Here is a 21,513-nt window from a genome sequence, read left to right on the forward strand (position 1 = left end):
GAGAGAATTGTACCCAAAACACCAAATTTAACAGCCCTGCTCCCCATTTACACCTGGGACCTTGACACATGACACCAGGGAGGGACAACGACACATTTGGGCACAATTTGGACATGTTCACTGTGGGGTGTACTCACTTATGTTGCCAGCTATTTAGACAATAATGGCTGTGTGTTGAGTTATTTTCAGAAGACAGTAAATCTACACTGCTATACAAGCTGTACACTGACTACTCTAAGTTATATCCAAGTTTCATGTCTATAGTGTTGTCCCATGAAAAGATATAATGAAATATTTGCAGAAATGTGAGGGGTGTACTCACTTTTGTGATACACTGTGTATCACAAAAGTGAGTACACCCCTCACATTTCTGCAAATATTTCATTATATCTTTTCATGGGACAACACTATAGAAATAAAACTTGGATATAACTTAGAGTAGTCAGTGTACAACTTGTATAGCAGTGTAGATTTACTGTCTTCTGAAAATAACTCAACACACAGCCATTAATGTCTAAATGGCTGGCAACATAAGTGAGTATACCCCACAGTGAACATGTCCAAATTGTGCCCAAAGTGTCAATATTTTGTGTGATACAGTTGTCTTGGTACTTCTCACCAGGGCGCCACCACACATGCTGGACACCATCTGAGCCAAACAAGTTTATCTTGGTCTCGTCAGACCACAGCGCATTCCAGTAATCCATGTTCTTGGACTGCTTGTCTTCAGCAAACTGTTTGCGGGCTTTCTTGTGCGTCAGCTTCCTTCTGGGATGATGACCATGCAGACCGAGTTGATGCAGTGTGCGGCGTATGGTCTGAGCACTGACAGGCTGACCTCCCACGTCTTCAACCTCTGCAGCAATGCTGGCAGCACTCATGTGTCTATTTTTTAAAGCCAACCTCTGGATATGACGCCGAACACGTGGACTCAACTTCTTTGGTCGACCCTGGCGAAGCCTGTTCCGAGTGGAACCTGTCCTGGAAAACCGCTGTATGACCTTGGCCACCATGCTGTAGCTCAGTTTCAGGGTGTTAGCAATCTTCTTATAGCCCAGGCCATCTTTGTGGAGAGCAACAATTCTATTTCTCACATCCTCAGAGAGTTCTTTGCCATGAGGTGCCATGTTGAATATCCAGTGGCCAGTATGAGAGAATTGTACCCAAAACACCAAATTTAACAGCCCTGCTCCCCATTTACACCTGGGACCTTGACACATGACACCAGGGAGGGACAACGACACATTTGGGCACAATTTGGACATGTTCACTGTGGGGTGTACTCACTTATGTTGCCAGCTATTTAGACATTAATGGCTGTGTGTTGAGTTATTTTCAGAAGACAGTAAATCTACACTGCTATACAAGTTATACAATGACTACTCTAAGTTATATCCAAGTTTCATGTCTATAGTGTTGTCCCATGAAAAGATATAATGAAATATTTGCAGAAATGTGAGGGGTGTGCTCACTTTTGTGATACACTGTATATATATACAGTGTATCACAAAAGTGAGTACACCCCTCACATTTCTGCAGATATTTAAGTATATCTTTTCATGGGACAACACTGACAAAATGACACTTTGACACAATGAAAAGTAGTCTGTGTGCAGCTTATATAACAGTGTAAATTTTTTCTTCCCTCAAAATAACTCAATATACAGCCATTAATGTCTAAACCACCGGCAACAAAAGTGAGTACACCCCTTAGTGAAAGTTCCTGAAGTGTCAATATTTTGTGTGGCCACCATTATTTCCCAGAACTGCCTTAACTCTCCTGGGCATGGAGTTTACCAGAGCTTCACAGGTTGCCACTGGAATGCTTTTCCACTCCTCCATGACGACATCACGGAGCTGGTGGATATTCGAGACTTTGCGCTCCTCCACCTTCCGCTTGAGGATGCCCCAAAGATGTTCTATTGGGTTTAGGTCTGGAGACATGCTTGGCCAGTCCATCACCTTTACCCTCAGCCTCTTCAATAAAGCAGTGGTCGTCTTAGAGGTGTGTTTGGGGTCATTATCATGCTGGAACACTGCCCTGCGACCCAGTTTCCGGAGGGAGGGGATCATGCTCTGCTTCAGTATTTCACAGTACATATTGAAGTTCATGTGTCCCTCAATGAAATGTAACTCCCCAACACCTGCTGCACTCATGCAGCCCCAGACCATGGCATTCCCACCACCATGCTTGACTGTAGGCATGACACACTTATCTTTGTACTCCTCACCTGATTGCCGCCACACATGCTTGAGACCATCTGAACCAAACAAATTAATCTTGGTCTCATCAGACCATAGGACATGGTTCCAGTAATCCATGTCCTTTGTTGACATGTCTTCAGCAAACTGTTTGCGGGCTTTCTTGTGTAGAGACTTCAGAAGAGGCTTCCTTCTGGGGTGACAGCCATGCAGACCAATTTGATGTAGTGTGCGGCGTATGGTCTGAGCACTGACAGGCTGACCCCCCACCTTTTCAATCTCTGCAGCAATGCTGACAGCACTCCTGCGCCTATCTTTCAAAGACAGCAGTTGGATGTGACGCTGAGCACGTGCACTCAGCTTCTTCGGACGACCAACGCGAGGTCTGTTCTGAGTGGACCCTGCTCTTTTAAAACGCTGGATGATCTTGGCCACTGTGCTGCAGCTCAGTTTCAGGGTGTTGGCAATCTTCTTGTAGCCTTGGCCATCTTCATGTAGCGCAACAATTCATCTTTTAAGATCCTCAGAGAGTTATTTGCCATGAGGTGCCATGTTGGAACTTTCAGTGACCAGTATGAGAGAGTGTGAGAGCTGTACTACTAAATTGAACACAACTGCTCCCTATGCACACCTGAGACCTAGTAACACTAACAAATCACATGACATTTTGGAGGGAAAATGACAAGCAGTGCTCAATTTGGACATTTAGGGATGTAGTCTCTTAGGGGTGTACTCACTTTTGTTGCCGGTGGTTTAGACATTAATGGCGGTATATTGAGTTATTTTGAGGGAAGAATAAATTTACACTGTTATATAAGCTGCACACAGACTACTTTTCATTGTGTCAAAGTGTCATTTTGTCAGTGTTGTCCCATGAAAAGATATACTTAAATATCTGCAGAAATGTGAGGGGTGTACTCACTTTTGTGATACACTGTATATAGAGTCTGTAAAATGATCTGTACAGTCAAGCATCACCTGGTAAAAGAAAGAATGTGCATTTAATTTGATACACAAGTACGGCAATGTTTGTGCTTATTTTTTACTGTTGAGATCACAGACACAAAGACACAAACCTGAGGCAACTTCCTGCACCAGGAAGTCGAGCTGGGACAAGGAGGGAGAATCTGTAGAGTTCAAACAAGAAATGAGATAGAGGGGGAAGAACATCAGAGACACAGGCAAAGTGAAAGACATGCAAGCACAAAAACGGAAGAAACAAAGCACATGCGATCACGAGGAGAATAAAAACGTACAGAGATTAATACTTTTGTTACTGATTAGTAGAAATGTTTCATGCAGGGATGACATGCAATGTGTGTGAAAAACAATTACCACAGATTTTCTTTCGGATAAATTCAAATCAAAAAGTCAACACTACATATGTCATTGAAAGCTTAGTAAATTTACTTTCACAGATGCTATAGTGAAGCAAATTGTTTAGGAGCAACAACAACTCAGCAGCAGTATCTAGGGCTGGGCGGTATATCGCAAAAATCGATATATTCAATATTACTTTTTACACGATGTTGAAAATGACCATATTCTATATATCAAGTATTACCATTTGAGAACATTTAAAACAGAGCACAAAATCAGTGTAGGAGCGGGTGGGCGCATGCACGCACACACAGGGAAACTGAATCACTGAGTCAACAAGTCAGAAATGACTCTTTTCAATCGAATTATTAATTGGAATCGAATCAGGGGGCTGTGCTCTTATCTATGGTAAAGATTCATTAGTTTTGCTCACTGTTTCAGTTCATTTGTTGAAGAGATTTAGATGTATAAACCAAATCAGAGCTTCCAAAATCATATTTTGGGCAGAATTTCAATCTCTCTCTTCATTGATTGTTGTATAAGTGACAGCTTAGTGAACGAATGACCAGTTTCAGTTTTTTACCACTAAAGCCGAGAGAATATATTATTTAAAACAGTTTTCATTAGTTAGGTGGATAAACATAGTTAAATAAGGATTTTTATATTCTGGAAACATACAAGATGGCCTCCAAGAAGACAAAAAGTGGATTATAACCCTAATGAAACAACACACGGATATAAGATACATGTTCTCAATTTGAAGAAGAGAAGCTCAGGTAAGCAGGGATTATGATTTTATGCTGCTGTGTGGTTGATCTGGGTCACGGTGCTGCTGTTTACCATGCGTTTTTATTTTGCAATGATAGCAAAGCATTATCAAATATTGAACTTTTTCGGGATTTTTTGATGCTCATTTATTTAAAGTAAATTGGACAGCATAACTGTGATTGTGGGATTCTGCTGGTTTGTTTGATATAAATATTGTCAATATTAATACAAATACAACCTTGTAATAATACAAAATATAAACTAGTGTTCAAGCTCGTAGAGCACTAAATCATTGATTCTCGCAAAATACAGACATCAAAAAAATTGTGAGGTAAAATGGTTTCAAATACAACATGGTTGGACTTACTGAAATAACCACTACTGTGGGATATAACTGTAAAGTTTGGTGAATGATTAGCAATGACCTGAAGGAGTTTTTTATGGTTTGAGCTGACCCCATCAGTTTTAGTTTGGGGAAGACCCCTTACTGTGTAGGCATTACTGGCCATATAGACCAGTGGTCCCCAACCACTGGGCCGCAGACCGGGAACCGGTTCGTGGGCTATTTATTACTGGCCGCACAGAAAGAATAAATAATTAGAGATCGCTAGAAAAGCAGTTTTCACTGCTTCTATTTCGGGTGATACTGTCTTATCGTCACCCCTAGATGGGAGCAGCGTCTCGTTACAGCGAAAAAAGCTCATTTTACATCGTTTGTGAGCAATATTATTAAATCCTCCCTTCCCCGCCAGGAATTTAATTATATCTTACATGAAATTATATCTTATATGAAACCGGTCCGTGGTGCAAAAAAGGTTGGGAAACGCTGATACAGACTATCAATATTTTAGCCTAAGCAGTCCTGCAATAAAAATGTGTGTACAAAACCTAGCCAAGCAAGTGTGGCTAGATAATTATAATAATTGGATCATTTTAAAAGGTAATTAGAATAATTGGGTCATTTTTCAATTAATTTTATTTCCATATTACACTCTGTTCTGGTCAGGAACAGGTCGCAGCAGGTCTGGTTCAACCAGGAAGCATTGGGTACAAGGCAGGAACACACTAGACAGTGAGCCATTCCATCGCAGGGCCCCTCCCTAGACATATCTATTAGTGTCTGTGTAGACGCTAACACAGCTGAGATTTGAACCCGGATTTCACTGGTGTGATGTCTGAGTGAAAAGCACTGGCTTGCAGTAAATGTTACAATTCATCCCTAAGGTGTTCCAGTTGAGGTCAAAACTGCAGACCATTGAGTCATGTTTTTACAAACCTTGCTATGTATGGAGGGCATAGTTATTCTCGAACAGGAAAGGGCATTCCCCAATGTGTTACCCCAAAGTTTAGAGCATGTACCTTATTTTATTTTATATAAGGTGTAGCGAAAACATTGCTAAGACATAGGACTTGTATTGTCAGTTCATTCAGCATTTCCATTGTTTTTTTTCACACAATGTTGAACCAGGTGTTTGTGTATACATAAAAGAGGTTTATGTGTTTGTTTGTGTTTACCTTGTGGTGGGTTATCGTCGGTAAAGAACTGAGTAGCCTCAAGTGCAGACTCTGCCTCTTCTGGGCATAAAGCTGTGGAAACAGTAACAGTTAACAGTAGGTGTGAACCATCACACAGACGCACACACTTACTCATACACATGCACACATGAAGACTTGAGTGTTTGTCAGGCATGTTACGTTTCAGAAACTGGGGCAGAAGTTAAACATTACCCATATAGAGGATATTAAAACTCTACCACACCCCTGGTACAGTGCCAGATTTTTGTGATGTAAAAAAGACCAAGATTAATAAAATGTATTTTTCCCACTTCTAATCTAATCTGTTCAAGAACAATTGAAGAACAAACTGAAATAATTTAGGGAACAATAAAAAGAATAATATAAAATAATGTGCACACATCCTCTTGGGTGGCACGGTGGCTTAGTGGGTAGCACTGTCACCTCACAGCAAGAAGGTCATGGGTTCGATCCCCAGGTGGGGCGGTCCGGGTCCTTTCTGTGCGGAGTTTGCATGTTCTTCCAGTGTCCGCGTGGGTTTCCTCCGGGTGCTCCGGTTTCCTCCCACATTCCAAAAACATGCCACCAGGCTAATTGGAAACACTGAATTGTCTTAAAGATACCTAGCCGCTAGATGCACAAACCAGTGCATTGCAGTGCCGGTCCTAAGCCCGGATAAAATAGGGAGGGTTGTGTCAGGAAGGGCATCCAGCGTAAAAATTGTGCCAAATCGAGGCGGATCGTGATCCGCCGAGAGCCGACCCCGCAGCCGAACGGGACAAAGGCAGAGGAAAAGAAGAAGAATGTGCACACATCCTCTTATAATTGGGGACGTGGCTGTTTTCAGAATGATTAATCACATTGAAACATGTTTAATAATAGTCAGTGACACCTGCCATCCATTAAAGTGACTCTGATTGACCTAATTTAAGGTTTAGCTCTTCTAGTAGGATTTTCCTGACATTTATGTAGTTGCATCTTACAACAAAAGCCATGATCTACAAAGAGTATCAGTCAGGAGAAGGGTACAAACATGTCCAAGACATTACATACACCATGAAACACAGTGAATAAACAGTGACATTACCAAGAACTTGATGTCCCTTCAAAATTAATAAAAATAAGGCAAGAAGAAAACTGGTCCTGGAGGCTGCCATGAGGCCTACAGCATCATTAAAGAAGCTTAATATATCTGGGCTTTGGGGCAGGGTGGCAAGGAAAACATCCGAACCAGGCTGCATTTTGCAAAAACCTACATCAAGTCTGCCAAAAGCATGTAGGAAAATGTGGTATGAAGAGTCCAAGGGGGAAATTTTGGCCAGAATTCTAAAAAGGTATGATTGGCAAAAAAAACAACAACAACACTGAGCATCACCAAAAGAACAGTGAAGCATGGTGGTGGCAGCATTATGCTTTGGGTCTGTTTTTATTGTTTTGTTCGAGGTGGAGGGAATTATCTTCACCATCTGATAATATTACATTAATGTTAATAATACAAAACATTAGATGGCATTGCAAAAAAACACATGCACATGGGCTTGGAAGCAGTTTAGTAAACCCTTGTCACTTAACACAGTACACCACTACATCAAAAGAGGAAAGTCATACATCAGTTGCTAAAACGGCAAGTTCTCCGGGCCCGAGCTCATCTCAGCTGGACTGAAAGGCTGAAAATATGCTGTAGTTAGTCTATGTTTCAGAATGATTTTAGAAAACAGGCCTCATTCGTCATGCACTATCACAGTGTGGCTTTGTGGATACAGAGTTTGTGTGCTTGTCTGTCTCCTATTGAAAACGTATAGCGTTTCATTAAGAGGAGAATCAAGCAAGAGTGACAATGGACTGTTGAGCAGCTGAAATCTTGCATCAAGCAAGAATGGGCAAAAATTTGACTTGCAAAACTGCAACAATTAGTATCTTTAAATCCCAAATGATTAAAAACTGCTGTTAATTGAAAAGGTGATGCAACAGTGGTAACCATGTCTTTGTCCCAACTGTTTTTGAAGTCTATATTTATTTACTATGATTTTACCATCATGTTTTACACTTTGGTTACATTCATGACAGGAACGATAGTTACTAATTACACAAGGATTACAAGGTTATATCAAACACAGTCATGGACAATTTAGTGTCTCCAATTCATCTCACTTGCATGTCTTTGAACTGTGGGAGGAAACCGGAGTAAACCCACGCAGACACAGGGAGAACATGCAAACTCCACACAGAAAGGACCCGGACCGCCCCACCTGGGGATCGAACTGTGAGGCGACAGTGCTACCCACTTAGCCACCATGCCGCTCAATGTTAAACAGTGTCAGTGACACAAGTCCACCCATTAAAATGCCTATGATTAACCGCATTTAAAGTTCAGCTCTTCTAGTAGGATTTTCCTGACATTTTTTTTTAGTTGCATCTTACAACAAAAGCAATGATCTGCAAAGAGTATCAGTCAGGAGAAGGGAACAAACAATTTCCAAGGCATTACATACACCATGATCATTGGTATAGCATCATTAAAGAAGCTGCAGAAGTTTTTGGCAAGTACTGGTTATGTACATCATGTGACAACAATGTCCTATATACTTCATATGTCTGGGATTTGGGTAGCGTGGCAAGAAAAACATCCAAGTTTGGCTACATTTTGCAAAAACCTACATTACATCTGTCAAAAGCATGTAGAAAAATGTGGTATGAAGAGTCCAAGGTTGAACTTTTTGGCCAGAATTCTAAAATTAATTGTCACAAAACAACAATAAGCATCACCAAAAGAAAATTATGCTGAGACAGAGTTTGTGTGCCTGCCTGCAGTCCAGATCTATCTCCTATTAAAAATGTATGGCATGTCAGGAAGAGGAGAATTAGGCAAGCGTGACAATGGGCTGTTAAGTGGCTGAAATCTTGCATCAAGCAAAAATGGGCAAAAAATTTACTTGCAAAAGTGCAACAATTAGTATCTTTCATTCCCAAATGATTAAAAACCCCACAAAGTGATGGTGATGCAACAATGGTAACAATGTCTTTGTCCCAACTATTTTTTGGAGGCTAATTCTAAATTTGTTACATTTAGAAAGTACATTTTATCAGTGAAAACACTGGAAATCTTTTTATTGTGATTTTGTCAATAAAGATTTAGGAGAATTAACAAATTATAGAATCTTGTTTTTGCCTTTTACAACCGTCTCAACATTTCCGGAAATAGGGTTTGTAGTTTAAAATGGGTTGGGTGAGGTTAAGTCCTTCTCTAAGCAACACTGCTGGCTGCTGGCCAAAAATAGTTAACCACACATCAGCCAAACAGCTGTGAACGCATTTCCTTCTACCATTTCCTCTCTAACAAAACGAAGCGTAGCAAATATGATTACTACGCTCACGCACACTTTCATACACATTTTTACATGCTTCAACAAACCTTGCTAAAATTATTTGTGTGTCTGCATAAGTGCACCCCCTTGGGCCCAAAGCCTTAGAGAGCATAAATAAAACCGTGACTTTATAAAGTCTTATAGACTGCATTTAAGGTTTTTTAAGGTGAAATGTGTTTGCAATATATTTGGCAGATAGTTTTATCCAAAGCAACTTACAACTGTGAGAGAATACAAGGCAAGCAACTGAGGGTTAAGAGTCTTGCTCATGAGCCCAACAGTGCCAACTTGGTAGTGGTTGGGCAGATTATAAGGCCAGTACCTTAACCACTGAGCTACCACTGCCCATAAACCATATAACAATTCAGAAAGATCGCAATTCAACTGCACACACTTTCATTTAGGTTAAAACATTGAGCAGTTTGAGATGATTCTGATTCCGTCCACATACAAAGCCTATATGGTATTGACACTGTGGTTGCTAGTTACTGTGTTAAACTAATGGAGTAAATGTAATGTTTTATTTATATTTATTACTCCAACAGAATATGGTTTTACTTTACAGTGGGACAGTGGTGGCCTTGTGGGTAGAGCTTTGGGCTATCAGTTGAAAGGTTGAGAGTTCCAAACCCAGCCATTCAGCCACTGTTGGGTCCCTGAGTAAGGCCCTTAACCCTCTCTGCTCCAGGGGCGCCGTACAATGGCTGATCCTGCACTCTGACCCCAGTTTCCATACATGCTGGTATATGCAGAAAAAGAATTTTGTTGTACTTTACACGTGTATCTGTATATATGACAAATAAAGGTGTTCTATTCTATTCTACTTAATAATTGTAAGAGGAAACCAAATGACAAAACACCAAGCAGACCACAGGTAGCCTAACTGAAACTAAAGGATAAATACAAGAAAAAACTAAAACTAAGTTTTCTAGCCATGTGATGTCAAGATAATCAGGTGTGTGTCACGTATGTGTTTGGTGAGAGTGAGAGAGTGTGTGTGTGTGTGTGTGTGTGTGTGTGTACCTGGAGGCAGGTGTAATTTATAAAGCAGCTTCAGTTTCTCAGTCATGTCACCATGATACATTCCACCTGAGACAAACACACAGCAAACATGATTTATTATCACAAACAGCCTAGAGTAGTACAGTATGACATGACCAGAAGCGCAATCTACCAGCAACAACAGTAAAAAAAACCCAGAATAGGTAATTTATAAGTTATATGTAGGGCCCTACTAAATTCACAGGAAAATTGCTTAATTTTACGAACCTTGTTTTTCAAAAATCACAGATTTCATGGATTTTGAAAGAAAAGTGCCACATTTCACAGCAGGTTGAATAAATGGAAGCTACAACACACAGCTCAGCCTACCTTAACGGTTGAATGTAAACCTAAAACATCCAGCAACGGTGCGAGACTTTATGCTCCATCTCAAATACGAAAATTCTCGTCCGTGTCCTAACACGCCCCCATCTTCATCCACAGAATTGGTTAGGAGTTTTCCAAACTCGGTTACCCGAATAGTGTTTTTAGCTGCTTTAGACTTCGATATCTTGGACATTTTGACTAAGCGATTGCTAACTAAATTGCCGTAGGATTGCTAGGATCACCTCATAGTGCAAATCAACCAGTAAGAGTGAGGCACTTGAATGCTACGCGAATTAAAAACATTGCATATTACACTGGAAACGGCTCATTTCACAGTCCGTAATGCGATCTTCATGGCCATGAATTAGGCAGAGCCTTGGTTATAAGTAAGCTTATTTATGTTGACATGGGTTTGTTTGTTTGTTTATTAGGATTTTAACGTCATGTTTTACACTCTTTGGTTACATTCATGACAGACACAGTAGTTACTCATTACACAAGATTCATCAGTTCACAAGGTTATATCGAACACAGTCATGGACAATTTAGTATCTCCAATTCACCTCACTTGCATGTCTTTAGACTGTGGGAGGAAAGCGGAGCACCCGGAGGAAACCCACTTGACATGGGGAGAACATGCAAACTCCACACAGTTTGCTACCCACTACCCAGTGCTACCCACTTGACATGGGTAAATGTAAAAGAAGTTGGCTTAAAAAGCTGAGCAGTGTAGACCATTTTAATTTTATAATTCTTGATAGGAAGTGTTAAAACTAACAAAACAAGTTGCACCTGAACGTAAATATGCCTGCCTATAAATTACTTTAAAAACTATTTTAACAAGATTATAACCTTTAAATTGTTGATCCAAACATGCGAACTAAATTATGATCCTTTTAAAACCGTATTTTGTGTCTATTTTTGTCTTATATTAAAACATTGTTAGACAAACCTGCTAAACAAAAGAAAAAAAATTCAGGAAAGGTCATGCACTCACTCAGGCCTGTAACGAACTCTTTAAAATTGATGAGAGAGTCTTTGTTGAGGTCCAGAAGGCGAAACAAGCGGATAGCGAGCGTGGAGGTGTGCGGACCACAGCCCCAAGGTGCCAGAGCCAAAAACAGCTCACTAAACTGACCACAGTCGATCCTGTACTGCTCCAGATAGGGCAGACTTGGGTCGTGACGCTCTGCAGCAGTGCTGCTTGCACCCCAGTAACAGCTCATTATGTGCTTGGCCTAAGGAAACACAGAGACAGAATGGAATAGAATACACAAATCATTAGACGTATATTCTATATTATTCTATATTATCATTAGAGTATCTCTTTAAACATTGTGACTGCTTTTAATGCCAAAAGGTTTGAAACGGCCCAAACAATTGGTAACGGTAACATCTGAATGTTTTGGCTTTGTGTGTGACAGTTCCGGCATAGCAATAAAAACAGATGCCATTTAATTAACAGTAAAGGAAAAATTTTGATATTTTAAGCCCCCTACTGGCTGTAATGTGAATAGTGACTCCAATTGTTGTACTGGGTCCAACTCCACCTACAAAACACTGGGAGCAAGACAGCGATCACAGGGCAACACACCCTGACATACTCCCTCGCTCACACCTAAGGCCTATTTAGAGAGGCCAATTCACCATCTGCATGTTTTTGGGAAGTGAAAGGAAACCAGAGTACTCAGAGGAAACCAATGCAGACATGGGTGAGTAAGTAGAACTACACACAGCCAGTAACAGAGTAAAGAATCAAATCATGGTACCCAGAACCCATGCTGCTATAAAGGACTCTTTTAGTTGTGTCACTTTGCCACCTACTGCCCAAGCAGTTTTTTTACTGCTGTTAAATTTAAATAGGAATTAACAGGAATTTTTTCACTATAAATATTACTCAAATGCTCAACAGACTGTCTAACCTGTAAAATCAGATGTAAATTTAAATTTAGACTTAAAAATAATAACAAAAAGTAAAAAAAAATGTGCAGTGGTAAAGTACTTTAGTCCAGCTAGTTCAGTGCTATCAGCCGGACATACAGACATGACTGAATGTGTCTGTATTGTTTCAGTAGTTCTGGAGAAACTGAAACCACTGCAATCCTGACCACAATTTAGCAACAGTAAAAAATAAATATGTAATGAAAAAAAGTTATAATTTATTAATTTGACAAATATCTTTTTTTTAATGATTATACAACTACAATACCACCCCACTTTATAATACCATATTCCAACTCTGATTGGATTAAAAAAATCATTCAGCAATTCATTTATTGTAGGTTTTGCCGTTGCTTCGTCCTATTTAGGGATGCGGTGGGTCTGATTCACTAGGCAAAAGGGAGGAAACACCCCGAACAGGTCACCAATCCATCACAAGAAAGACACACACACATGCACACACACACACATCATATTTTGAATTTTCATTACAGCTTATGTTAAAACGCTTGTAACCCACTGTTCAAACATGCTACCAGTATTTCTAGTTTTACCTCCTGCTGCATCATGTAGCTTCTAAGATAAAAACTGCCTGAACTGTGGCACAATCTCCAGTCGGCCATATTTTAGATTATTAATAAACACACTAACACGTACAATATAATTTATGCAATATGTTTTATTCCTTGTGCCTTGCAGTAGGGGAAAAGTAGGCAAAGCTCTATTAAGCTAAACCAGACAAATGATAGCAATTAAGTGCAAAACCAGAAACTAAAGACAGTGAACAAACACTGATACTGCACTTCAGAGTGCCTTTATAATTACATCACTATTATGGGTCTGGATGTACTAATAAAAACTGCAAAACACACCTTTAACAACACAGAAAAACTTCTTGTATGTTATCTATCACATAACACTCAGGAACAAATGGCTTTTAAAATACCTTGGTAATGTTATACACACACACACACACACACACGTATCTGCCAGTTATCATGGCTATATATACATGTGTATATGTGTGTGTGCACAAAACTACATGGACAGGAAGCTCTTACCTTAAACAAAACATACAGCTCCTCAAGCTCTTCAATACTAAAGGCAGATTCTGTCATGATGGCTCTCACCTGCATGCAAATACAACAGTACTTAAAAAACAATACAGATCAGCATTCTGACAGGTCCAAAAGCAACAGTGTGTGGCATATAGACAAAATGACTAATAAAATATTGCAAAATTAACTAACAATACAACTCAAGTATGGTTTTACATACCTTTATATAAATTGTCAGAAAGCTCTGAAAGTTGTTATAATTTCTGCTGATCAGAGCATTTGCACTGTAATGTGCTTCAATGAACGTGTAGTAAACCAATCAGTAAAATAAATAATAAAAAGGAGGTAGATTTGAAAGCAGATTCTGCTCAACACTGATAACTGCATGTTGCACAACTTGTAAGGGACATGTACAGTCAATAGCCAATTTACTAGGAACACTTAAAGAAGCCTGTATGTCATGTAATGTATCTCTGTTAATCAACAGTTGTCTCTCTTATGTCATGGCTAATGTCATTTCCTCTTAAATGATGTAGACAAACACCTGAGTGGTCCAGAACAACAAAATGCAAAAAATCTGCTTTTATAGAGCCATCTTAATGATAAACTAAGCTGGTGCAATTTGTTAGAAACAGCTGGCTGTTAATTTCTTTCATAATGAGGTAAGAAGAGCGTACGTAAAATTTTTAAGCTTATGAATGTTGGTTTACCCCATTTATAAAATGACTACATATTACAATCAGTTGATGAGAATCACACAATTGATATTTGGACCTGAAAAAATTAAAAGATAGATTGAAGGAGGAGGTACTTTGTCTTCCCCATGACTGTATGTGTTTTAATCATTTAGTCAAAAATAAAAAAACTAAACAGTTGCAAATATGCCATGACATGACATACATGTCTTTTGCAAGGGTGTAAACATGTCTGATCTCTCCAGTACATCTCTGTGGCATTTAGGGCACATAATTGACAAAAACATTGAAAAGTGCATCCAGGATGCAGATGAATCAGAGCCAATAATGTGTGAGTGCTGAACCTAAATGTTAGTTCCACACAAATCTTTAATACACTCACCACACTCCTCTTGGCTGTGTCCTCTAAAGACTGGATGACCTTTAACCGTTGTTTAAACCGCATCTGCTCAATGACATCAGCACGCAGACTGCCAAACTTCTATATGAAGAGACAGAAAGCAAGAGGGCAAACAGGAAATTCAGTCACAGAAATGGGTAGGAAACATTCAAATCCAGTTTGATGAAATCTAGAAATGCATAAATTACCTCATAAGAGGCCTTAATTAGCTCAAAAACATCAATTTCAGGTGGCGGTTCATCCCCACTGGTCAGCAGGGCATGGAGGTGTGGGATGGGTGGAGACACTGTTTGCTTGTTCACTACATTATCCAGATACCTGAAAAAGAATGAGATTTTTCATTTTTTACCAACTACTGCCTTTGTTTACATCATTGCTCTTTAATCATTTATATGGCACATTGTTAAAGAAGTCTACACTTTAAATGCGTTAGTCTTTTAACCTTGCTATGATTTTCCACAACAAAAGCAAAGGTTTAAGCATAATCATGGTTAGGCACCAAAAAGCTTCAGGTATTAAGTGTACCAAAGACAAATATCAACACAACGCATCTGAAGTTTTTTTTTTTTTACTGTTGAAACAAGACATGAGGGACACTCAGGTGGAGCAGCGGTCGAATGCACAGGCAAACCTCTGCTGAGTGTTAAAACTTGCAGTTTAAATATTGGCAGAGCCACCAACCTGGCTGGCATCCACACAATGAATTGGCCTTGTTTGAGGGAAGGGAGTTCCTGTTCCTGCTACCTGTTCCTCCTAACTGAGATATTTAATCTCCAGGACTGGTCTGGCACCCGAGCGAGTGGTGTGTAGTCACATGGAGCTTAGGGTGTCTCCATACGTGATATGGCTCTGTGTGGGAACCAAACACTGGCAGATGATAAAAAGTGACTGCAGATTGGACACATGTTGAAGGGGTTGTCCTTGATCAGATCAGAGTTTGTGTAAGTTGCAGTGGATTCACAATTAGAAATTGGAAATGACTAGATTCTGAGATAATGGGGAAACATCCATAAAATAAATACATAGGATATGAAGAAAAACAATGTGCAAATTGTTTTGAGGCTTTTTAAACATTTTTTTCCAGTCCAACAATTCTTCCACTAAGTAAGTCAACCCTACACTGCAACAGCTCCCAGTGAGTGATTTTTCTTAACTGCGTCATATAAAATATTATTGGATGCTTGGAAAAGGTGACCAAGTACACTCTTCCATATGCATGACTCCTAAAACTGGCTAGATTGATACTGGACAAAAAAATGCCATTCTTCACATATATGATTACATAACTTCCAAATTGGTGCAAATTCAGGACACCTAAAGACTTGCACTAACAAATGTGCTGTCATTTAATCCAAAACTGTAGTGTGCAAACTGAGACACTAAAAGCAGTGTTAGCTTAATGGTTAATGTGCTGGACTATTGATCAGAAGCTCAGAAGGCCCTTAACTCTGAACTGCCCAAGTTGCTTTGAATACAATGGCACAAATGTACATTAAACTGAGCTCTGCCTGCAGACTGACCTTCCCAATATAGTCATGGCCTCTCCTTCATCTGTGCAGTTAATCAGATGCTCCATGTTAGCATGAAGCACAGCCAATGATACCTAAAGCACAGAAAAAGAACACAGTTCATCAACACAGACAACAGAGCAACACAGCCACTGACACAATCCACATACATATGATCAGGAACTATTATTATCTATAGATAATGTGTGTACTGACAGAACTCCAGTGCTGCAAAGTTGACTTCTGTAATATCAGGTCAAAATTGCACAACCTCACCTGGAAGATGACCTTAATGCCCTCATAGAAGAAGCAGTCCACCAAAAGCACAGCGCTGTCGAACGGCATGACAGACAGAAAGAGAGTGAGAAACCAGGACAGAGAGATGGTTGAGATCACTCCCAGCTCCTGCATGTGGTCATAGAGCAGTGGCAAAAACTCCCGCGTCAGCTCCTCGAACACACCCTGGTCTACCAGTGCGCCTATTTCAAACAAACACATTTATCACATTTTCTTGATGTATTGGGTAAACATTAATAAAGACATAAAAATTAACAGCATAAATTCCACACCAACTTTAATGTTAAGTATTGTACATTAAACTATAATATTATCATTGAAACTGTAATGTAAGTGTGTAAGACTTAACTCTCAACATGCAGCGTTTAGTGATTTAATGGCAATTTTTTTTCCAAGCAAACCTGATGTCCAGCAGCAAACATTAAAATACATTTTTAGTCATTTAAAATATCCAAATGCATCTTTACACTGGCAAGCAGTGGATTCCAACAAGGAGCTTGGACACATGACTAGGAACACATTTACAAGGTATTTAGCAGACCCTTTTATCCAAAGTGACTTACAGTACTGTGACAGTATTTTGTCTAAGCAATCTAGGGCTGCTTAAGGGCCCAACAGTGGCAACCTGATACTAGTGGGACTTGAACCAGCGACCTTTCGATTACTAGTCCAGTACCTTAACCACTAGGCTACAACTGGTTTAATTTTGACAGTGCTTTAACCCAACAGTAGGAGTGGCTGTTAAAGTAAAAAGGATGCAGCCTTTCCTCTCTCATATGTGGCCAGTTGAGTTTGTAGTGCGCCCAACAAGGGCCTAGCTCAGATCAAATTCTCTGCACTTCTGGACTAGCAGTTTAAACTGCTGTGCCAACTGAGTGCCCATTGATAAGTTTCTTTAAAGGTTAAAATTTTAAGTTAAAATAAATAAATAAATAAATACATTGGACACAGTTGGTACAGCTGTATTATGATGTCATTGTTAATAATGTATGTCACTGTTATAGTATGAATGTTTGTAAGCCAAGAACCAGAAATCTGTGGCTTGTGTGTATGTGTGTGTATGTGTGTGTATGTGTGTGTGTGTGTGTGTGTGTGTGACTGACCCACAACTCTAGTGTTGTAGTAATCAGGCAACATCCTTTCACATAACGCCACCAGCAGCCAGAACGCTTCCTCTTCTGTACAGTACAGCAGCAATACTGAAGTTACTATATTCATGGCCTTAAGAATAAAAACACACATGAAACACACATGCATAAAATTGACTGGTGAAATAATAGTAACATGAACCTGTTTCAGATAATATGTAAAGTTAAGGTTAATGTTTGTTTCTAGCATTGTTTAGATGATATATAGCAAATATAGATTCAAGATTCAAGAGTTTTATTGTCATGTGCACAGAAGAACCAGCAGTTACACTGTACAATGAAATTCTTACTTTGTTCGTCCTCCAAACATCAATAAGTATTATACATAAGAACAAAATTAAACAGAATAAAAAACTTAGTATAAAACTTTTTAAAAAATATATAAATTTAAACTATAAAAACGTTTTATATACAGAGGAATAAAAATAGAAATAAACTAGGCAGTAGAAAAAAAAAAGGCACATAGCAGCAGTCACATAAGGTGCAGAAATTATTGCAGTGTTATACAGCATAAATACAGACAATACAGCAGCAGTTATTTTAGGGTGCAAATTGTGCAACATTATGTGCAAGTAGCAGCAGTCATTTAAATGTGCAATAGTTCATTGTAGAGGATGTACAATGTTCATGAGGTAAGTTGTGTATGTGACAGTCCATGTTTGTTCACAAGTCTGACTGCTTGTGGGTAACAACTGTTGGTCATTCTTGTTGTTCTGGCCTTTAGGCTTCTGAAACGTTTGCCTGATGGCAGAGGAGTAAAGAGGTAGTTTTGGGGGTGTGTGCTGTCCTTAATTATGTTGTGGGCTCTCCTGACAACCCTGGTCTGATAAATGTCCTGTAGTGCAGGGAAGGACGTTCCAGAGATTCTTTGTGCAGTTTTTATTACACGCTGGAGAGCCTTCCTGTCCTCTGCAGTGCAGTTTCCATACCAGACTGTGAGGGAGCTGGTAAGGACACTTTCCACCGTACATCTGTAGAAGTTGCTGAGAATTTTGGTTGACATGCCAAATTTTCTTAGTCTTCTCAGGAAGTACAGTCTCTGTTGTGACTTTTTGATGATGTGGCGTGTGTTGCAGGACCAGGTGAGATCCTCACTGATTTGCACACCCAGGAATTTGAAGGTTTTCACCTTCTCCACCACTGTTCCACCTATATACAGCGGTGTATGCTCTTCTCCTCTCCTCCTGGGGTCCACAATCAGTTCCTTTGTTTTGTTGATATTTAATGAAAGATTGTTGTTCTGACACCAGTCCACAAGATCTGCTACCTCCCTCCTGTACGCCATCTCATCCCCCCCAGTAATAAGACCAATGACTGTGGTGTCATCAGCAAACTTAATAATACTGGTGGTGTTATAAGAGGCCCCACAGTCGTGTGTGAAGAGCGAGTACAGAAGAGGGCTCTGTACGCAGCCTTGAGGTGTCCCACTGTTTATGGTCTTTGTGCTTAAATGTTTATGGTCTTTATATATGCTTAAACGGGCCTTGTTTAAACAATTACAAGCGAACAGCAGACCTGGCACTTGCCTGTGCCTTAAATGCATCCCATGTTAACTTTATAACCAGATTCAGATACTACCATGGTTGCCAAATAATGACAAAAATCAGCCCGAAGACACTTCAAGGTCAAGACAGGTCAAACAGCCTACAGCGAATTTATTATGCTCTGAAATGTTTATCAGCTGAAATCTTTTACTGGCAGTCCTTGACCAGTCTAACAGGTCCTAATGAGTGAATTAAGGCCTGACAAGCTATTTTAGTTTTAAGACTTTAAGACTGGGATGTTTTACATACTTGTAAACAGGTGGCAACTCCTTTCTTAATTAATTTCTTAATTCTGCAAGTATAAATGAACTATAGATTGATTGTAAAGGGACTAAAACTTTAACCTTTAATTAAAATTACACAGACATAGTGGTATTGTGTATGGAGAGCCACACTAAGCTCCAGGTGACACCCACCACACTCAGGCATTTCAAACTAGCAAGATGGAAGTGCTGTGTCTAACATATTTAACCCGAGTTGAAGCAGATGATTTATTAGTGTGCTTGATGGCTTTAATATTGCCATCTAATAATCTTAATCCTTAATATTTTATTTTCAATAGTGCAGTCCAACAGCCACTGTTTGATTAATGCTTTCATCAATTGATTTTAATTAAGAGCTACAGATCTCTAAGCAGTACGAGTAAGTCCTAAATCGTGACTCACCCTGAATTACGACCAGCCCTCAACCACCCTTGAGCGCTCTCTAACCCATAATTTAATTTGGTTCAAACCCAAATGAACATCCTTTTTCATGTATTTGTATTACTTAGATTCTAATCAAAGGAACTAAAATGTATTTAAATTATATATGAAATCAAACTGCATGTTAAATTCTGCATGTGGAACTATATGTAATGCCACACAATTAAGGTAGAACTGGTAATCAGCTTATAATAACTGATGTTTTTATAAAGAGCTCAAACACAGTGAACGCAAAAAATAGACATGCTGTTTTTATGTTCATCCTCTATTTTACGTTACTGCCGTTTCTCTACATTATGCTGTTTTGTATTCAATTAAGCATAAACAGACCTAACAGACCAGTTGTAAAACTGACAATTAAAACTGCATTTTTGAATTCATGCTGCACATGAACTGGGAGTTTTCCACAGGGTGCATGTGTGTACCTGGCAGTAGCCTATGCCTGGGTTGCGGTAGGCGTATGCAGTGAGGACTCGCCGGAGTGCAGCAATGCCCATCTCATTTTGGAAGGCATGGTGCTCAGGCATAGAGCGATGCAGGTCCCTCTCAATCTCCTCTGTAGCTAATGTACATCGACCCATCGCCTGCTCCACCAGCTCCGCATAGTAACCTGGGTGAGTCACCATCTCATTCTGAGCACCTACAATAAAGAAACAAGGTCAATCATATTAGACCATTTGAGAAAAACTATACATCCTTTTGGAGGAACAGTAAAAAAGACTAATAAAAGTACAAAACAGAGAGAAAACCAACAAGGTCAAAAACTCCCCCCAGGAATCCTAAACATTTACATTTTGTTCATTCAAAAAGAAAGGGGGGGGGGGGGGGGGGGGGGGGGGGGGTGTTAAGAGATATAAGGAATATTGTGAATATTGTGAAATTTAAGTTAAGACAGTGAGCAAGATCAATGCATATGGACTGCTATATCCATAAATACACAAGGCAGGAATGTACATCATTTTGAGACGTAAAACTATAAAACTATTATAAACTAAAACAAAAAAAAACCTAAAAATCAGCAATAAAAAATTAAATTCTAAAATGTTAAAATTAGTCTTTAAATGTGTTAAACTACTGTTGCTGTGAGTTTGATCCTTTTGGTCACATTTTGGGTGTTTCTAGTTTGTTAGTTCACAAAAAGAATTAGGAATAGCAGCTATACAGATTTCTTCCACTGGTGTTAGTTAACATTTGAGTTGCTTATTTAGTTAGGAACAAAGGTAAAGTGCCCTCTGATTTTAAATGTGAATTCGTATAACTCTGTACTTCAACAACACTGCCACACTGGCAATCTTAGGCTCAGTTTTCCTTAAATAAAGACCAAAGCTTTGTGACGCCCCCTAGTGTTAGGACCTAAGGAGTATTTACCTGAAAACAGCATCCATAGCTCCCCTCTCAGACTCTCAGGAATTCCATTCAGGACCAGGTCTCTTGTCTTAGATGTGCGGTACATGCATACACCCCGCCCAAACTCAAAGAAATGGATGTTCCAGGATTCTTCTTTCATCTTTTCTTTTGTCTGAAATATTAAATGGGAGAAGGTGTGAACTACGTAACACATGGTTCGCTTTTAAGATTTGACACTATGTTTTTGTCATTCATATAAAAAGGATAAATCTCTGACCAATTCAATGAAGGTATCCAGGTCATTTGAAAGTGTTTTAAAATGTGTTTCTAGCA

The 21,513-nt window shown here is 39.4% G+C and overlaps 1 protein-coding gene across 2 annotated transcripts in view; it reads right to left on the reverse strand.

Annotated features, from left to right (window-relative positions):
• The window catches only part of LOC134319858 (TBC1 domain family member 9B), a 41,552-nt gene that overhangs the window by 8,196 nt on the left and 11,843 nt on the right, over positions 1–21,513 (reverse strand). The window contains exons 9-20 of one of the 2 annotated variants that reach the window (XM_063001124.1): positions 21,202–21,352; positions 20,259–20,473; positions 17,541–17,658; positions 16,417–16,619; positions 16,153–16,235; positions 14,821–14,950; positions 14,615–14,713; positions 13,541–13,609; positions 11,536–11,776; positions 10,194–10,259; positions 5,806–5,877; positions 3,279–3,329 (exon numbers count right to left, since the gene is read on the reverse strand). In XM_063001124.1, coding sequence (XP_062857194.1) covers positions 3,279–3,329; positions 5,806–5,877; positions 10,194–10,259; positions 11,536–11,776; positions 13,541–13,609; positions 14,615–14,713; positions 14,821–14,950; positions 16,153–16,235; positions 16,417–16,619; positions 17,541–17,658; positions 20,259–20,473; positions 21,202–21,352 — 1,498 coding nt within the window. The remainder of the gene's footprint in view (positions 1–3,278; positions 3,330–5,805; positions 5,878–10,193; positions 10,260–11,535; positions 11,777–13,540; positions 13,610–14,614; positions 14,714–14,820; positions 14,951–16,152; positions 16,236–16,416; positions 16,620–17,540; positions 17,659–20,258; positions 20,474–21,201; positions 21,353–21,513) is intronic. The other variant, XM_063001132.1, reaches the window with a different exon arrangement.

Source organism: Trichomycterus rosablanca, chromosome 1, assembly GCF_030014385.1.
Source record: "Trichomycterus rosablanca isolate fTriRos1 chromosome 1, fTriRos1.hap1, whole genome shotgun sequence".
NCBI lineage: Eukaryota > Metazoa > Chordata > Actinopteri > Siluriformes > Trichomycteridae > Trichomycterus > Trichomycterus rosablanca.